This window comes from Tachypleus tridentatus, chromosome 7, assembly GCF_004210375.1.
Source record: "Tachypleus tridentatus isolate NWPU-2018 chromosome 7, ASM421037v1, whole genome shotgun sequence".
NCBI lineage: Eukaryota > Metazoa > Arthropoda > Merostomata > Xiphosura > Limulidae > Tachypleus > Tachypleus tridentatus.
In genome coordinates this window covers 2,367,158-2,388,635 of record NC_134831.1, presented here as the reverse complement: position 1 = coordinate 2,388,635, position 21,478 = coordinate 2,367,158, and the positions used below count along the sequence as shown (strand labels likewise).

The 21,478-nt window shown below is 33.3% G+C and overlaps 1 protein-coding gene across 1 annotated transcript in view; it reads left to right on the top strand.

Moving 5' to 3' along the window:
• Positions 1-20,216, top strand: part of LOC143254998 (acetylcholine receptor subunit alpha-like) — a 149,680-nt gene extending 129,464 nt beyond the window's left edge. The window contains exons 6-7 of the mRNA XM_076509958.1: positions 5,737-6,621; positions 13,857-20,216. Of these exons, the coding sequence (XP_076366073.1) occupies positions 5,737-6,621; positions 13,857-14,051 (1,080 nt within the window). The 3' untranslated portion in view covers positions 14,052-20,216. The remainder of the gene's footprint in view (positions 1-5,736; positions 6,622-13,856) is intronic.
• Positions 20,217-21,478: the final 1,262 nt, after the last annotated feature.

The window sequence follows — 21,478 nt, the reverse complement described above, 5'->3', positions numbered from 1 at the left end:
AATTCAAAACAAACAAACATTAACTTCCGCTAAACTTTATAAGTAAAGAATAACCACATGATGTGATCACTATGAAGAATGGTTAATCTTTAGAATACAATAAATTTAAATCTAATAAGTCTGAACAGTTGAATACTCTACTTACGACATGATACATATATTTGTATCAAAACTAATATCTACATGTACTATAACTGACCTTCTTTGGGGCCCGGCATGGCCAGGTGGTTAGGCGCGCTCGACTCGTAATATGAGGATCGTGGATTCGAATCTCCGTTACTCCAAACACGTTCGCCCCTTCAACCATGGAGACATTATAATGTGATGGTAAATCCCACTATTCGTTGGTAACAGAGTAGCCCAAGAGTTGGTGATGACTAGTTGCCTTCCCTCTAGTCTTACACTGCTAAATTAGAGATAGCTAGCGCAGAAAACCCTCGTGTAGCTTTGCACGAAATTATATAAAACAGAAAACACTTTCTTTGTGTGAACACATACGTAGTAAATACAACTTAGTAATTAAAGTCATTTTTCTCGTTGATAACAGTAAACATTTTCTCCTTTGAAACTTGGTCATTTTTTCCTCCGAGTTTTTGAACTTACGCCCAATAAATTACGTGGAAAATATCACATGCAAAAACATAAATACAATTCAAGAACAAGTTAATAATTTGGATTTAATTCAAAGAATTTTCCGACGCCAAGTTTTCTATATATATATATATCTTACATTAGAATCGAGTGTTTCCCTATCTGAACAGGTGGTTCCATTTCATTCGACATGATAAATCACTGTTATTTCTTCCATAGTTTTGATACAAAGATTGAGCCACATATCGAAGATACTGCTGTATTCCATTTACCTTAAAGTCCCTCATCCCCCGGTAAATAAATAATAGCTTCTATCAAAAGGTATGTAGGCCTAACTACTCTACAGAATCGATTTGCAGTTGGAGCTGTTTCTAATCTGTATACTAATCATTTTGTGGCCCAGTGATTTATTCTTTTAGGTTGCTTATAAAAAAAAGTACTTTTAAACTATCTCTCTTAGATTATAACAAAGAAAGGCACCTCAGCCACTTACAACTTACATAAAGATAGAAACACCACACTCTTATTCCAATTTTCTTGAAAACTGTTTCACAGGATGTTTCAAGTCTATCTTTCAAAGATTCCACACATCACGTGTAATTAAAACAGAAGATACTCTAATGTGTTTTTAAAAAGAATATAATGCGTCATTAAGAGAACTGTCATAATCCCCCTCTAAGAACTATAATCAGGAGACTTCAATCCTCTTTCAGTGGGGCCATAAATTGTCGTTAAATAAATTCCGACCAGTCTTCAAGAAGTCTATAATCCATTTATTAAAAAGCTATAACTTGTTTTAAGACTTAAATTACTTTTTTTAAAATTATAGTTCTTCTTTAAGAAGTCTATAATTTTTTTAAAAGTCAATAATCCGTTTTAAAACAGGCTATGGTGTCCAGTTACTGACATGTTTTCATCCTCCTAAAACTTTCTTCGTTCTGATATTTCAACTACAAATTACGTTTTCTGACAGATCAACGATATGAACAGAACATATTGCTACTTTTTATAGGTTATAAGAGATATAACTTACTGTCGAACAGTCTCTTTGTTTTGGATGCCTCAGTAACCTATTAATCGGTTATTTTTTTCCATAATCATAACCAAAATCTTAGTCAATTTGTGAAGAGTTGACTCACTTTACAGTTACCTTTTAAAGCTGTGAACCAGTTCTGTTTTTCTTCTTTTATCTGTTTCTTAAGAACATTCTGTTTTGTCAAGATTGTCTTCATAACCTGTACGATGGTTTATTAAAAGTAGTGAAGTTTTCAGTTGACAATGAACTGTCGAATACATGCAAATAAAAAAAATCATCATAACCTGCACGAGGGTTAACTGAACGTAGTTAAATTTCCGGTTGACAAATGAACTGTTGGACATATATTATTGAAGTAATAAAATAATATTGATTTGTCAAAATAATGCTTTAATAATGTTTGTATATTTTACGATGTAACCAAACAACATTGTATGGACATGGCTTGCTCTTGCTAGAGTAAAGAAGAGCACATATGATAATTATAAATAACAAAAATATGCACCGTCAAAGGTCAACTCCTTTCTATGCTAAATAGAAGGCAACTAGTATCCACTACCAGTAGTTGAGCTACTCTTATAGCGCATAAGCGGCCCGTAGTATAGGCAAACAAATTTGAATCATGGTTTAAACTCTCTCAACAGGCACAGTGGTAGGTATATAGACTTACAACGCTAAGAACCGAAGTTCAATCTTTTCTAGTGGAAAGAATGAAGTTAGCACTAAAAAACAACAATATAAATGTCGAAAGATGGCAAAGCATAAGAATCCCATATAACAAAATACTAGATAAATTTTATATTTTTCCCTTTTGAATTTAAGATTTCTACACAAATCTTTGTTTATTTGTGGTTGAGCACAAAGCTTTATCGTGGGGTGTCTGCACTGTGCCCATCACAGATATCGAAACATAATATCAAGAGAAATAACTGCCAGAACTCGTCAAATATATCTCGTTTAAACTTTAAAATAGAAAAACTTAGATGAACGTAGGTAAGGTCTATAGCCTAAATAAGAACTATATATGACCTAGGTTGCAATGGTTTGTTTCACCAAAACCAGTGTACAGTGAAACAGTTGTGAACTTTAATCAATGTTCTTTTCCTTTTTTTTTCATCTTGTTTTACTTCTTGTTTCGTTCACGTGGCTTCTAGTGGCACAGCGGTGTGTCTAAGGACTTACAATACTATAAATCGGGTTTCAATACCCGTAATGTTTCAACATTTTAATTATCTAATGTAGAATACGAAACATATTTTTGCCTCACAGAATCGACAGTAAAAGTTTTGTACAAGGAGACCAAACCAAATAGTCCCTTAATTAGTCAAGATTTATAAGATATTGTTGTAAGGTATTATGTCATTAGGTGGGTTCCTTTGGGCTATTTGGTGAAGATACTGCCGAGTCCAATTAACGACGGTGAATTTATTTCTTCTGTGAAGGTTTTACACAGCCACGTTCATTGATGGACCAGATTTCATAAATACACTGTGAAACTAATGTAATGGGCCTTCAAACACAACTTTCCAACATAAATTCAAAGACATGGGACTTACATTTAACTTAGTCATAAAATTACTTCTCAAAACTAATCGATTGATAAACAAAGGATCTAACTCACAGAATAACTGAATAGACGCGATAACTGTTACTATTAACACTGAAATGAATCACTTGTTGGTTATTCAATAGCTCATTAACCGACTATTCTCGAAATGTCATATTCATACTGTTCTAAATTACTAGATTCTACAAAAGCCTCAGATCAACTTTCTGGACCTGCCCTACAGGAAACATTCAAAATCTAGCTTACAACAAAATTATTAAATAACTATTTTTGAAGTGCATGATTTATCGAAATCAAACACGTCTATAGAGATATATTATATGTTCACAGTTACTGCTTCGTAACGCCATATTTTTATCTAATTTTAAAGGAAAGTAGAATAACACAGCTCTGACTACTAGCCCACGTGTACGAAACGTGCGATTTAATAATACAAGTTTTAACCACTATTTAAAATTAATTTTTCAACATACAAGTACGTACACGTGTTATTCAATATTTCGTGTTTCAACTCGGGCTTGAATCAGCCATATAATTATGCAATTTATTTAAATTTGCTGAGATCCATTAATTTTCCTTCAGACCTTTTTTTTATTTTTTCGCTGAAACAACTGATTTTTAAAATATCGTTAGTGAATCAATTGGACAACAACGATGAATTTAATGTTGCTTTCGTTTGGAAATATACTAAACAGACACAAAACCCTATTTACGCATGACGTGGTGACTGTTTAAAACAGAACAAACTATTTAGTTCCTGATAATAATAAAATAATACATAAATGCGACAAAGTGTTTCAGTTTCTTTGTTTCAATTTTCAACCATTCTATCTATTTTCCATTTTTTTTTAAATAAAGGACCGTCGCCTCCTGTGCATACACATTGACCTATCTAAGTTAACTCCACAAAGGGTAATTGAATTCCGGATTTTAGAATTTTAAGTCTAAAAGCTTTTCGCTGGACCACAGTTGAGATTTGAAAAAGGAGTGTTCGTGTTTTCTTTATAGTCAAGCCACATCGGGATATCTGCTGAGTCCACCGAAGAGAATCGTACTCCTGATTTCAGTGTTGTAAATCCGTAGATTTCCCGCTGTACAAGCGGAGGACCTGAAAAAGGAATTTTAATTTTTCGAAAACATTGGATTAAGCCTTTTTTACTTATAGATTTTTGTGGCTGGAAGCTAATATTAAGTTGTTTATGTTCTTTTTTTTTAAGTTAGACAGTTCGCATGATAATGAATATGTTATATTAAACTTAACACAGTAATGTAGTTTCAATAAGTCATAAGCTAAATTTTAGGGTCGTCTTTTAACAATCGTTTCACTTATGATCTTTTTCGAAGAAACATTTAGTGCGAAGTTTGTGTTACACGTAGTTTCTATGACTTGAACACATTGTCATTCTAAAAAATGTATCTAAACATACATTATTCTGTTCTTCTAAAACACAAAACTACATTACAGCTAAGTGATCTCTTTGTTTCTTCCTAAACTAACTTATTCTCTTAGGACTTATAGCGCGATAATTTGGGATTCGATTCCCACAGTGGACAAATAGGTTACTTACCAAGCATTGCTCTTTAACAGAGCACAATTATTCTCTATTCACGTATGGTATAATTTAAACCATTTTTAACAACTGAACTTGTAGAATAGTAACTCTAGTTTCTTTGTTTTTATTTTTTGGTATTACCTTAAGACTTTTCCCCTGCGGGACAAAGGTAAGTTAATGGACTTACAACGCTAAAATCCAGGATATGGTTTTGCTCTGAAAGAAACAAACAGATCTTTAAAAAAAGTGTATGAAGAAACTACAAACATTTTTCAAAGCTATCTAAATACCCCCAAAGTTTTCTTTGTTCAATCTTCACTGTCATTTTATATTGTAAAAGGTGACCACTTGAAAAAAAAACTAATAGCATTGCTAACAAGGAACTGTAAGTCAATGGCCAGGTGGTTAAGGCACTCAACTCGTAACCTTTTCAGTCGTGGAGCGTTGTAATGTTACTATCAATCCTGCTTGGCGGTGAGTGGTGATAACTAGCTGCCTTCCTTCTAGTTTTATATCGCTAAATTAGAGGCAGCTAGTGGAGATAGCCCGCGTGTAGCTTTGCGCGAAATTCAAAACAAACCAAGTCGTATTGGTCAAACATACCTTGAACCAGCTATTACTGAACATCTACAGCTTTGTTATCATTTTATGACATTTCAATAGAAGAATCTAACTTCTGCAACCTTCAGTATAAGAAACAAAAAATCTGTTTTGAAATATGACTCTTTCACGGTTAATATATTCTTAGTTCAAAATAAAACCCCATTTTGCGTGAGTGTGTGTACTTTTTCTGCTGTTGTGTTGTTTTTGTTTATGGAATTACAATGAATAAGTACTTAAAATAGTTAAATGCATAAAGTGTTTCTATATACCAAATCTATAGAATAGCACAAACATTCGTCTTTAACGAAGAAAACAATGTTACCATATTGTTACGAGAATGCTATTATCAAAAGCTAAGGTAATCTCATTGAAAAGTATTCTTCCAGGTGGATCTCCGACACGAAGAAGAAGTTCCTGGAGCTAAACTTGTAGAGATTGGTATTGATCTCAGCGACTTCTACTTGAGTGTAGAGTGGGACGTTCTGGAAGTCCCTGCCATTCGAAACGAGAAGTACTACACGTGCTGCGAGGAACCTTACATTGATATAACCTTCAATATCAGCATGAGGCGAAAAACTTTGTTTTATACCGTCAACCTGATTATTCCCTGCATGGGGATTTCGTTCCTCACAGTATTGGTGTTCTACCTACCTTCAGACAGTGGACAGAAGGTAACACTGAGCATTTCCATCCTGTTAGCTCTGACACTGTTCTTCCTTCTGTTGGCGGAAATCATTCCTCCAACCTCACTAACTGTTCCTCTGTTGGGCAAGTACTTGCTGTTTACCATGATACTCGTGACGCTTTCTATAATCGTGACGGTTGTGGTGCTCAATGTTCACTTTCGGACCAGTTCCACTCATCGAATGAACCCATGGGTGAAGCGCGTCTTCATGCAGATGCTGCCACGTCTTTTGCTCATGCGCAGGCCATTGGATTCAGCTCCCGAGCCTCGAAAAGTGATGGTCCGTACCTGTAACGGAACAGAACTCAGAGACTTCAACTGTCATGGTGAACCGTACAGTAGAAGGCAAAGTTTTGACGCAGAGTTCGGGTCAGAGATCAACTACCAGACATGCAGAATCCACGGTAGCGGAGGGCACATGCATGCAGCAATGTCCAGTCCAATGGCGTCCGAGCAAGACATGATGCAGGAGCACGAAAGATGTCCAGGAAGGCGAAGATTGCACTTCTGTCCAGAATTCGAGAGAGCTATGGAATCAGTTCACTATATAGCTGACCACACAAGAAGATACGAAGAGCATATAAGTGTAAGTTATAAACTAATATCGTCTTTTAAGACTTGAGTATCCAAGTGCTTTTTAAAATATTCAAACTCCTTTATTTTGGTTGTTTCTCAGGTAGGATTTTCAACCGAGAAACTTTCTTTGAAATACACTAATTATGTGTATAATCAAATGTTATTATAATAAATAACACAAAAAATTTAGGAAGAAACTCTTCCATTCTGAAAGACAAATTTGGCCATAAGACTTTTTCTTCATATCTGATGAAAATTCCTTATGTTAGCACGCTCACTGTTTCACATATTTTTTGTATTCATTCAAGATACCTAACGCATTTCTAATAAACTTAGACGTAGATTTGGGTTGTATCCTTCCTTTACGGATGAGTTTTTGAGGTTACTTAGCTTTGTAGTTAAATGTAACCCTCCCGTTTGATTAGTTTATCGATGTGGATCAAACCATGTCACACCAAAGACTACTATAATCGAAAACTGGAGTTTCAAGCTGATTTCTGGGGAATCTGGGAAGAATTAATGAACATATGTATTCCACTTTAGTGTTCTGGCAAGTTATTTGTAGCTTACTGGTTCTCGTGTTATGTGACTAGTGGGATACTTCTGTAGAGATAATTTATTTTATATTAATTGGCAACCAAATCCGGTGACTAATCAATACTCATAACGCTTAAATTTGATACTTGGTTTCTCTGCTGGCTATGGCAAGGAAGGCTATTGTTCAGCTTTGTGCTTAGCAATAAAAAATAATTATTAGCCGCAATGTTTAAATAAAGTTGAAACCTATTATTTCATTATTATTGTTGACTTTTACACTAAGAAAGATTACATTGTTAGTTCAACTGATAAGATTACATTGTTAGTTCAACTGTGAAAGGTTACATTGTTAGTTTAACTGATAAAGAACATATTGTTAGTTTAACTGATAAAGATCACATTGTTAGTTTAACTGATAAAGATTACATTGTTAATTCAACTGATAAAAATTACATTATTAGTTTAACTGATAGATATTACATTGTTAGTTCAACTGATAAAGATTACATTGTTAGTTTACCTGATAAAGATTACATTGTTAGTTTAACTGATAAAGATTACATTGTTAATTTAACCGATAAAGATTACATTGTTAGTTTACCTGATAAAGATTACATTGTTAGTTTAACTGATAAAGATTACATTGTTAATTTAACCGATAAAGATTACATTGCTAGTTCAACTGATAAAGATTACATTGTGAGTTCAACTGTTAAAGATTACATTGTTAGTTAAACTGATAAAGATTACATTGTTAATTTAACTGATAAAGATTACATTATTAGTTTAACTGATAAAGATTACATTATTAGTCTAACTGATAGATATTATATTGTTAGTTCAACAGATAAAGATTACATTGTTAGTTTACCTGATAAAGATTACATTGTTAGTTCAACTGATAAAGATTATATTGTTAATTTAACTAATAAAGATTATATTGTTAGTTTAACTGATAAAGATTACATTGTTAATTTAACCGATAAAGATTACATTGCTAGTTCAACTGATAAAGATTACATTGTGAGTTCAACTGTTAAAGATTACATTGTTAGTTCAACTGATAAAGATTACATTGTTAATTTAACTGATAAAGATTACATTATTAGTTTAACTGATAAAGATTACATTGTTAGTTTAACTGATATAGATTAGATTATTAGTTTAACTGATAAATATTACATTGTTAGTTTAACTGATAAGATTGCATTGTAAGTTCATGTTATAAAGATTACATTGTTAACTTAATGCAGAGATTTATAAAGAATATTTGTTACTTTGGTTAGTTTAACTTTTGCGCAAAGCTACACCAGAGCCATATGCTCTAGCTATCCTTAATTTACCAGTGTAATACATGGATGAAATCCCGTCGCTCTAAAATTGTGAGTCGAGCTCTCTAATCTCCAAGCTATGTGAGAAAAAAACTAAATGACTCCATGACAACTGAGCATAGATTATTAAACTGTCGTAAAGATAGGATATTAAATATAAATCATCAGATGTTTCTGTTTTTAATAACAATGATTCCATTTCTCTTTTGTCAGCATGAATTTACAAAAATAAATAAATTGTTCGAGACCCTTTTAATACCCAACTGTGTTTGCACGAGTATGGCCAAGTATGGGAGCCACATTGTAGATACAAGGTTCCGTGCCCCTTCATAGTCACAGAAGTAAAATAAGAAATTCGCGCTATGAACTTTGGTAATGGGATTATAAACGTTAATGTTAAATCACAGTAACTCAAAATTTAGCGGTACGTAGTGTTGATTAGCTGCCTTCCTTCTAGTTTGTCACTTTAATACCAGTTTGTTTTTGAATTTCGCTCAAAGCTCTAAGAGGGTCATCTGAGCCAGTTCTCTATAATTTAACAGTTATAGACTATTAAGCCGGCTGAACCTCATAAGATAACGAAAAATATTTTTACACCGAGGAAGATTACATCATTAGATAAGTGCAGGCATATATAAGGACTAATTTAAATCTCTAAAGGTGTTTGATAATATAAGATAATATTAGTTTATAACTAGAAAGCTCTTCCAGGTCATGTCCTGTTATAATTTTTCGTTTCCTTGTACCGATTTATTATATATTTTTCTAATTGATTTGTTACACAGTCTATACCTATGATAACTAGTCTAATTAATTCATAAACTACTCTACAAAGTTAGCCTCATTTTTATTAGAAGTTATTAATAATAGTAAGATAATTGGCATATACCATGAGCACGTATCTTTCGTGGCTGAAGGATAGATAGAAGAGATAAATAACTAGACATAGTTTTACGTAGAGATTTTTTGTTCAATAAAAAGTTAGAAACGTATAGCGAAAAAGTTTTTAGTTATTGTGTTCACAGCACTTGAATTTCATCATTACCATAAAGATTGGACTTAGTTGGATTCGTGTAGTCTGTTATTGCTTAACTGTGGAAACTGGTACTGTAGAAACACGTGTTTGCCACATACCCCAAGTACAAGTTTTTTATTGAGCTAAGTAGGTTGAGAATTTTATTTAAAACCCAAAGAGGTAATGTTGTTTCATCTATGTATATTTTGTGATACTGTGAGTCAAGACAAAGTACTGTTTGTTCAATGCAACCCTACTCTTTCATTAATTAATCATACTTTTATTTTAATCGATCTTTTATGAGAACCATATCTCTTCAAGAATGCATCATTTTCAAACTAAAAATACGCGATGGTATAACATCCTCTAAAAGAAGTTACGTGATGTCAACTGGCGTTGTTTTATAATTAATTTCACCGATACAGGGACTTTAAAAGCACAATTAAATACTTTGTTAAAAAGCATTAGTTTTGTCGAGATTATGTGTCAGATTATGTTCCGAATAGCCAACCAAAAAACAGATGTTACATTTCAAAACTTGTAAATTTTTGTATACAGTATAACAACAGCATCAATAATGGAATGCAACATGTGTTCTGAGAAAAACAATTTTCCATATTCTAAATTACACCTCTAGGCCTGCTAAGCCAGTGTTTTGATTTTAATTTTAGTAAATTCTAACTATGCGATCTCCACACAAGGCCGGATTAATGGTTTTATTGGCTCTATGCTTTTCAAATTATAGAGGCTCCCTCGAGACAGAACCTCTGCGTGAATTACATTTTTTGTGATAGTTTGAGGCTCTCTAATTAGTGTGAGGCCCTGGGCTTCAGCTCGGTACGTCCATGCCTTAGTCCGGGATTGTCTCCACAACACCCTAATAAAACCAGTCGTGTCGTTAAGGTGTATTAATGAAAATTTCCGAAAGTTGCTTAAACATATATATATATAAGTAACAGTATCCAGTGAAATTGCACTTGTATAAATATTTGATAAAACTATCAGGACAAATGTGTGATTTTTAAAATATGTTTGCTGCATGTAATTTCTGTTCTTCTCAGAAATTCAGTGGTAAGTCTGCAGGATTACGACACAAAAACTCAGGTTTTGATATCCATAATGGACAGAGCACAGCTACCTAACTCATTGTGCAATTTGACAGTTAACCACCAACCCCCGCCACAGCAAACAGGGCGTTATAATATGATGGTCAATCCCATTATTCTTTAGTAAAAGAGTAGTCCAAGAGTTGGCAGTGGGTGATGATGATTAACTGCCTTCCCTCTAGTCTTATTCTGTTAAATTAGGGACGGCTATCGCAGATAGCCTTCGTGTAGCTTTGCGCAAAATTCAAAACAAACCAAACCACCAACCTAACCACGTGATGTTGGCGTAATGTGATGCATTAACAAGATGAATACATTTTTGACTCGTGTTTCCTCTCCTTACACCACGTTTTTGTATGGTCTTTCCTTAAGTACGTTTTAGTATTGTCAGAAATATTAATATTTTAATATAATATAATATTTTAAAATTCCTTTCTTCCATTTGAAGAATGAAAATAATGGCAGAGATATTCTCCACAAATGAACTACAACGAACGAACAATAATTTTTTTCGGTTTAATAAATATTCCAGCAGTTTAAAACTGAATAAGCCAAGACGAACAGGGCTGATTATTTTGAACATTAAATTAAGTTTTAATCCGAAAGATGTCATTACTTTAAAATCATCTGATCGTGATAATGAATTGGTTACTTGCCTTGTCATGTAGGTGACGTGAAGTTGAAATTATTTCATCGTGATTCTGAATCAATTAATAATCCTAATCCTAAATGACGTGACCTTAAAATCACGTTATCATGATCCCGAGGAAGTGAGTTGCCTTGCTGCGTAAGTGAAGCGACATTCAAATCATGTGGTCATGGTTCTCAGTTGATCGAATTGACGAAATAAAATATTCCGGTTCTTAACCGTATTAGACTTTATCGTCATTGACACAATAATTTCATCTAAGGTGGAAATTAAATCTAATTTTTATCAAAGAGGACTTTTGTATGATACCAGAACTCATCAGTTGTATATTTGAAAATCAGAACTATTTTATTTTGATATTTAAGAAGTTTATGCATTGAGTGTACAGGATAATTGTTTTATTTTTCATACAGTTCGTTATCTCTGTACCAATAGGCGCTGATGATCTGTTTAAACTAATAACATTTTTTTGTATTTGTTAAGGGTGCGAACATTTTCAAGTTTGTTTGTTTCTACACTAAGCCTAAAGCAACAGAAATTCCTGTTACTAATCGTTTACAGAAGTTTTCCTTTAAAAAATATTGAAACTAAGGTGGAAACTATAGTGCCTACTGAAATCAAGCTAAAAAGTAAGCTACAGCATATTTAATGCTGTCTTAATTGACAGTAAAATCGTGTCATAATGATACCTAAAATTAATTTCTTTTCAAAGAGCAAGTTGAAACACTTAGTGATCAACGTTTAGGGTACACACCAGTCTGACGCTGACATTGTCACGCCACCTCGTAAGAGAAAGACGCGTGGAAAAATTGGAAATCGGAAACTTTCCATTCTTTCAAATAAAATCGACTGTTTAACTTTAATTCTTGGATCACGCGATATCTGTTTAACTGTAATTTAATATTATGCTGTTACTCCTTTTTGCTAATGCAGAAAATATAATTCACTCCTTACACTTTCTATTATCTCTTTTGTTTATTTCTTTGAAGTTAAGCACAAAGCTACACATTGGCCTTGAGATAGCTATACAATTACATAATTCATTTATATTTGCTAAGGTCCATTAATTTTCCTTTAAGCCTTATATTTCTTTTTGCTGAAACAGATAATTTTCAAAAGAGCATTAATGGCACAACTGGGCAACAACAATGAAATGAACGTTGTTATCGTCGGAAAAATACAAAAAAAACGGACATAAAACCCTATCTGCGCATGATGTAGCGATTGTTGGAAACAGAGCGAACTATGCAGTTTCTAATAGAAAATTGTAAATGCGACATAATGTTTCAGTTTCTTTGTTTCAAACTTCAATTATTCTATCACTTGTTTTAATAAATGGTCGTGGCTTCCTGTGGCTACACAATGAGCTATTTGTTTTCGAAACCCGAATTTTAGTGTTTTAAGTCCATAAACGTACCGCTGTACCAGTGAAGGGGAGGGGCGTTTTTATTCGAAACAATATTTTAATAAGTGAAATAACCATAATTGACAACTCATAACCAAGTTCAAAGTAATTCTAAATTTCAATCTACAAACATTTCTAATTTCTTTCAATGTCTTGCAAAAGTTAAATATAATAAAAAAAAACACTTGTTGTACCAATGTAGACTCGTGTTTCATGTTACACAGACGTAATCACTTGTTATATGGACGAAATATAATCACATTACCTTTCCTATAGGTACAAATACCTACTAGCTTTATACTTTATTGTGTTATCTGTGGTTCGCACAGATTTATTGAACACATTTTTAACTACCAATAGCACTAACAATTTATAATAAAAAACACCTTAACTGTAGATATTTTTTCCTTACATTCCTGTTCATTTTTCCATTGCGAACTCAAAATCGGGAACGTATAAAATTAGAATTTTAGATCTGATAATTTTTGTCTAAGAGGACCTTCGTTCGATACCAGAATTTATCAGTTGGATGTTTGAACTTCAACATTTCTAATTATGTTTACTGTTTAAAAATCAGCACTATTCTATTTTGTGCTCTCTGTGGGTATTCTTTATTATAGTTTCTTAAATGTTCCGGCATGGCCAAGTGTGTTAAGGCGTGCGACTCGTAATCTGAGGGTCTCAGGTTCGCATCCCCTTCGCGCCAAACATGCTCGCCCTTTCAGCCGTGGGGACGTTATAAGGTGATGGTCATTCCCACTACTCGTTGAAAAAGAGTAGCCCAAGAGTTGGCGGTGGATGGTGATGACTAGCTGCCTTACCTCTAGTCTTACACTGCTAAATTAGGGACGGCTAGCACAGCTAGCTCTCGAGTATTTAATTTGTGCGAAATTAAAAAAACAACAACAAACAAACAGTTTCTTTAATCTTGTATCCTATTTTCCCTCTATTTTTAAGCATATATTAAAAATTTTCTTATACTACTTTTAAATATTTCTGTAAAAACGCAAGTTGTATTTGTATATATGAGTACGTACGTGTTAACCACTAATTTTCATTATCTGTACACACGCACACACACCTCACTAGTTTCCTATGCTTAAGACGTAATTCTTCTCTCACTGACGATATGGACATTTGATCTTTTCCGTTGAGCACAGACGTCTGTTTATAACACCCGGATGTGATATTCCTTCCATCAGGTGAGAGAAGACTGGAAGTACGTGGCGATGGTTCTTGACCGCTTGTTCCTCTGGATCTTCACTATCGCTGTCCTGGTGGGAACATGTGGAATTATCTTACATGCACCAACCCTCTACGACAACCGAGAACCCGTTGATGTGAAACTCTCCGAAGTTGCCATGGCAACGAGACATCATCACTTACCCCGTTCATGACGATATGACGAGTCGCTTCAGTGTAATATAGACGAGAAGCACTTTGCTGAAGGCAAGAAGTATCGAGAAAATATGTGGCTAAACGACATAAGGAATAGTAACGACGAGTGTTAGCTGATGACGACAACCACTCGTCAAGCAAAATATATACGACAATGCTCAAAAAGAATATTTCAGTTACTATGGTCCATGTAAAGAACTAGAATGAGATTCTTGGGTGTTTTGAATACAAGGTTTTGCTGAAGTTTGTGTTGTGAAGGTAGACAAAGTACAGCATTTTCAAGATTTTGTGTTGACGGTTCTGATGATTATTTTTTTTCGTGTTATTTAGAAGTAGCAGTACTTGAACAGTTTATTCCTGTTCTGAACTCATTGAGGCTAATGTTAACAACCATTACTTAGTTTGTTAAAAATCATTTGTCGAAATATTGCAATTCTGTGTCGCTTTATGCTTCAAAGTGTTTTGTGTAGAAATTACTTGTTTACAAAGATCAACAAGAAATGATAAAGGTATTACAGGCCGATGTTTTCTGTACAAAAAGTGAGAAACCCATACAAAATATGTTACTCAATTTAAAACGGTTACAAAAGTTCTAAGGCCCCATCTAATAGTAGGAAAATAAAATCAAAAATAATGTACTAACACATTAAAGGATATTTTGTATTCACATTTTTGTTTTAGTACAATGCTAAATAGTCTCCAACTATTAAAACATTTTATTCTATTTTAAAATAATACAGGACTAGCATATTGTGAATTGCATTTGTGAATTACGATTAAGTGTATATTAATAATTATATATAAACAGTTAAATGTATTATTTCATGATGTTCTAAACATGCGTAGGTTCAAGAAGTCTTCATAAATATGAAATATAAACCCTATAACCCAAGTGCTTCCGAAAGGTCCACCTTTCGAAAGCGTTCTCGTTATACGGTTTCTATTTCATTTTTAAATATGTTACTTGATATTCTGTTATAAAATCCATAATTCTATTTGAAGATATATATAAAAACATTTTTTATACTTAATACTGTCTGAAGTTATCACAAAAGGCGTAATAACTGATGTAGTTAATACTTACAGTGTATTTGAAGAGAATTCTGAAAATTTTAATTTCAAGTTATGTCGTGAAAATGCCACAATGTTGTGCTTGGAATAATTAAAATGCTACAGTGTTTGGAACTGAGATTTTGAAATGTTCAGATATTTGATAGTTACAGCAAGTTCTCTCTACTGTTTGAACTAAAATCATTCAACATTTTTTCTTAATTCAACATCTTTAGTATATTTGAAAATCAAGTCCTACATGATATGCCAAAAATGTTAAGAAAGATATCCCGGTGATTCAACAGTAAATCTAGCTGAAGGCTCATAACATTTAACATCGAGGTTCGATCTTTCCGGCGGTTACAGCACAAAAATGCACGTTCTGCTGAACAACAAACAAACTACTAGGTTTAATAAAATGTATTTTTAGTAAATAACCTCCATTTCCTTTTCTTTTCTTTTTATTCTTGACGTAAGTACGTTAGGCAAACGAATTATTAAATACAGAAAACCTTAATCTCAAGAAACAATCCATCTATTTTGTAATTCCACACTTTCTGTGTTACTAATATGTTAGATTATTCTCACTGACAATTAGTGTTGTTTCAAACCGTATTGGAAAATGCACTACATGTCCAAAAGCTTGTGGACACCCGACTATCACACCCATATGTGCTTATTGAACATCTCATTCCAGAACCAAAGGTATTAATACGGAGTTGGTCCCCACTTTGCTGCAATAACAGCATCCACTCTTCTGGGAAAGCCTTTTACTAGATTTTAGAACATGTCTGAGGGGATTCGCTTCTATTCAGCCACAAGATCGTTAGTGAGGTCAGGCACTGATGTCGAACGAGAAGGCTTGGCTTGAAGTCGGCGTTCCAATTCATCTCAAAGGTGTTCGATAAGGTTGAGGTCAGAGCTTTGTGCAGGCCAGTCAATTTCTTCCACACCAACCTCGGCAAACCATGTCTTTATGGACCTCGCTTTATGCACGTGAGCATTGTCATGCTGAAACAAAAAAGGGCCTTTCCCAAGCTGTTGACATAGATGGAAGCACACAATTCTCTAGAATCTCATTGTATGCTGTAGAATTAAGATTTCCCTTCACTGGAACTAAAGATCCTAGCCCAAACCATGTAAAACAGCACTATACCACCATTCCTTCTCCACAAAATTTTACAGTTGGCACTACGCATTCAGGCAGGTAGCGTTCTCCTGACATCCGCCAAACCCAAATTCGTCCGTCAGACTGACAGATAGTGAAGCATGATTCATCACTCCAGAGAACGCATTTCCACCGCTCCAAAATCCAATGGCGGTGTGCTTTACACCACTCCAGTCGAAGATTGTCATTGCGCATGGTGATTTTAGGCTTGTGTGCGGCTGCTTACCCATGGAAACCCATTTCATGAAGCTTCCAACGAACAGTTCTTGTGCTGACGTTGCTTCCAGAGGTAGTTGAGAACTCGATGGTGAGTGTTGCAACTATGGACAGACTATTTTCACGCTCTTCAGCATCTTCAGTGATCCCGTTTTGTAAGCTTGTGTGGCCTACCGTTTCTTGGCTGAGCTGTTGTTGCTCCTAGACGTTTCCACTTCACAATAACAGCTCTTACAGTTGACTGGAACAGCTCTAGCAGGGCAGAAATTTAACAAACTGACTTGTTGGAAAGGTTGCCTACTATGACAGTGCCACGTTGAAAGTCACTGAGCTCTTCAGTACGATCCAATGTTTGTCATGTAATCTCCATATGCTTGAGTTAATGCACCTGGGTGTGGCTGAAATAGCTTAACCCACTAATTAGAAGTGGTGTCCACATACTTCTGGCCATGTGCTGCATTTCTTATTATTATAAATTACTAGAAAAACGTGACTCTTTCATAACGTGTTATCTAATATGTTTATACACTGATCTGATTCGTACTTGTACTGACATGTACAGATTGCTAATAAAAGGTAATACATGTATACATATTAGAATTTCTTTGAAGATATCCACATATGTAAGTTTTGTTTTTCCAACTGAGCTACCGGTGGTGTTTTAGTATTCATCTTTACTTATATTATTCATATCTTATTCTTCTATTTCCTTTAATATTAATCAGAGTCAATATTACAAATACTTCAGGAATTGAAATCCCACTATTAAATTTTTATTCGATTATTTAGATGCATCGTTTTCCATTCTAAAATATTGAATGTTGAATATCTTCGTTTATACTGACTGACTCTTAAACCTTTACAAAATTTGAATAATTTACATATTTATAGTCAAGAATGGTGTTTATTGTCAATAATAAAAAATATCAAACCCTGTAATTTGATCTTCCTTTTCTTTATTATTTGAGGCTCCACATTGGCACAGCGGTATGTCTGAGGACTTACAACGCTAAAATCCGGGTTTAGACACCCGTGATGGACAGAGTACAGGTAGCCCATTGTGTAAATTTGTGCTTAATTCATAAACAACAACAACTGTTCTTTAATTTGTTTGATTTAACATCATCTGCTGGTAACGGAATACATGAAAATAAAGTTTTATTTACAAGATTTTTTCAGATTTCTATAATAACATCTATGAGAAGTGTCGCGTATAAGTAATTAATAACTTGATATTAAACAGAATAAGATGTAATACTGGTTTTAAAATATCAAATATTTTTATATCCAGTTGATGAAGAGCACATTTCTTGATTTCTAACAGAGCCACCTATACTCTACAAAGAAAAGTATCCTTCTAGCTAGAGAGATTTGAGGCTCGAGAATAAACGAAACTTGACGTGTTTCTCAGTATGTGATATTTTCTGCATTTTTATTTGTTTTTATGTATTATCATACATATTTCTTTATATATCGTACAAGTCAGTGGTTCTCAGAGTATGGCTGCCGAACAACTCATGATCCGCGATGGTCCTCTTGGTGGTTCGCAGCCCCACGACCGAAACCATATGGTACGAAAGATCAGGACAGAATCCAAATAAAAGTGAGTTGGTTGGAACCGGTAGGTGACCCTAAGGATCTTTTTGCCCCTTCAAAAGGGTCGATAGAGTTTGAGAACTACTATTGTAAATCTTTGAGTTCATCATTCGTCGAGTTTTGAGTGAGACTCGTGAGATAATGGGAAAGAAACTTGGGATTCACAAAAAACCTGGTAAAACTTCTATATAAACAGTGATAACACGCAATAGTTATGGGCCATGGATTATCTTAAGGTGAGGTATGCAAATGTCCAGAGCAACAAAATCATTTTCAATAGCATCGTTTATCTGTTGTTTGTCTTACATCATTAGCATTACCTTACAAACACTATATAGTAAGCAATTTCAATATAAAAGAAACCACTATTGATTTTTTATTTGATTATAGCTAAGCACAAAGCTACACAATAGGTTATCTGTGCTCTGCCCTCACGGGTATCAAAACCCGGTTTCTAGCCTTGTAAGTTTCCAGACACTAGGGGACGCAAAATAGAGGAAGAAGCTTAGAATTATGCAACACAAAATGTTTTCTAAAAGTTATGTTCTTTGTTGAGTCCGCAGACATACCGTTGTGCCACTGAGGGCGCTGCTGTTAAATTTGATAAATTATGCGTTAAAAGAATACTACTTCAAATTTTTTGTAGATTAAAAAACAAGGCACGACAAAAATTCAAGTACTTCTAAATCTTAAAATGCCAGAAGAGATGAAATAAGGGAATTCTCGCAAAGTTTACTAGAAATAACGACATTTTTATATTGTAATTATAACGTTATATCACAACAGTGCTATGGCTCGCCTGCCTGGAAATAACTATTTTAACGGATTTTATCATGTTATTCATGGCTCCTACACCAAAGCTCACGAAATACCTAATAACTTCGGCCCTGATTAACGGTAGTATTGATGAAGAAAACGAATCATAACTAATGTATACGGGTGATTTGTAACTTCCGTATTTTTCAAAACTGGGGTACATTCGAGGTCTGCAACTTCCGTATTCTTCAAAACTATGGTACACTCGTGATTTGTAGCTTCCGTATTCTTCAAAACTAGGATACATTCGTGGTTTGTAACTTCCGTATTCCTCAACATCAAGTTGATTTGTTTCTGTTTTCACACAAAGATTAAAATGTGAATATTTGATTTTGGACTTATTTGGTACTGTGTGCTTTGAAAGTAAAACAATTACATTAGATAATTCAGTATATAACAGTTACTCGTAGTAAGATGTTTTAAAAAATTATTGTGTCATATAACTACTCTATGTCTAGTTTGATAAAATCTTTGTATGAAGCTTAAAATATGTTTTACACTGTAAATCAGATGAAATAAACAGCCTTAATGCATGAAGTTTATCAGAGTCTGTAAAAGAGGTATGTATAGCTGATAATAAGTGTTTATCAGAGACTCTAAAATAAGATAATATTTGCATGAAAAAGTTGGTAATGCATTTCTGACAATAGTTGGTCAGGCAGAGACTGGGAAAAAGAGGTAATTTATATCAGACAATAAATGATTATCAGAAACTATAAAAGAAAGGTAATGTATATCTGACAGTAGATGTTCGTCAGAAATTATTAATACCTGAAGGCAATTTATTTGGCTGGAAATTATAGAAGTGTTTAACTTCTCATTCATCTTCCTCAATACTTCTCATATATTTTTATCTAAATCAAAGCTTGACTTACTGCTGATAAAAGTAAAATATTTTTTTAACAAACTTACTGAATTTTACATTTTTTGTTTGACTATCAACATTTTAATACTCTTTTGTTCTCTGTGCTAAAAATAGGGATGTGAAAATCTATGGGCTTTAATATGTTTAGAGAGAAATAACTGAAAGCGAAAAATGGTGTTTTTAATGTAGTACAGGATATAGACGAAAATAAAATGTAATATGGATCAAAGAAATATACTTTTCCAAAATCTTGTTGATGGAAATTCGTATATTTGTCTTTTTTTCGTCACATGTGAAATAAGTGTTCATACATTGTGCTTCATGTTCGTAAGAACTTAGATGGTATGAGTTTGAAACTTCGTGTTTTATGCTGGTATTTTGTATATCCATGTTACGTGTAGAAGCTTTTGCTCTGTGTTAGCAGCAAAGCATTCGTTTAATAAAGAAGAAAGTGACACCAAAGTATGTTTCCAAATCTTGTCTTTACTCCAAGAGTTTACTACAGAAAGAATCCATTAACTATCGAAATTCCACACGACAAAACTACCAAATAATATATCTTTTTTATAACATTAAAGTCTTTCCAAACATTGTTTTAAATAATAATAATAATATAATAATATAATAATAATAAATTTATTAAGCAATAAATTAGACACAAAAAATCAAATATCAATATAAAACCATCAACAAAGAGTTAACTCGTCCTGTGATGGTTAAACACATAATAAAGTAAAATCAAAACTTACAAAATCAATATAAAGTTCCCAGAATATTATCATCAGTATTTAAGATCCATTGTTTTAAGTATTTCTTTTGATTAACACGATTAATAGAAGATCTTATACTATAAGGAATAAAATTATGAATACGAGGTGCCAAATAAAGATATTGATGAAGTGTAACTGTTTTACGTGGTGTGGGTACATTAATTGGAAAAAAAGATTGAAGTCGTGTAAAATATGAAGTGACTTTAAAAGGCCTATTAAAAGAAACATGCAATGTAGATAAAGCTAAAAAATATAAATAAAGTTTATCATATGAAAGAGGGGAGTTAAATTTACTGAAATCGGTATCAAGCCTATGAGTAAAAATAAGAGAGAAAACACTTTTTTGCAACTTGTGAATAGGAATTAAAAAAGTCTTATATGTGCCACCCCAAATTGAAATACAATATTGTAAGAAAGATTGAAAGAGAGCATAATATACACTTAACAAAATATGATAAGAGCACAATGACTAAGTTCAAAAATTAGCATAGAACTATATTTTAATTTATTAACTAAAGAATTAATATGAAATTGCCAATTTAATTTTCGATCTAAAATAATTCCTAAATATTTAACAGAGGAAACTTGAGTCAATTTGGGACACTTACAATTAGAGTAAGTATAACAATCACTAGAATGATAAAAAATAGAAGGAAAAGCTGGAATGACACCATAAAGGTTAAACTGAAGAAGAAAAGATTTAGATATATTTAAGGATAAGTCATTACAGAAAAGCCAATTTTTAATTTTATTAAGATCACTAGAAATAATGGCTTCATTAATTAGATTTGGCTTACTATAAACAACAGCAATATCATCGGCATAGGCTTGGATATCTCCAAAAAACTGTTGGTAAAGAATATCATTTATATAAATGAGAAATAATAAAGGGCCCAGAACAGAACCTTGTGGTACTCCAACATTAATTGTAAGCCAATCACTATA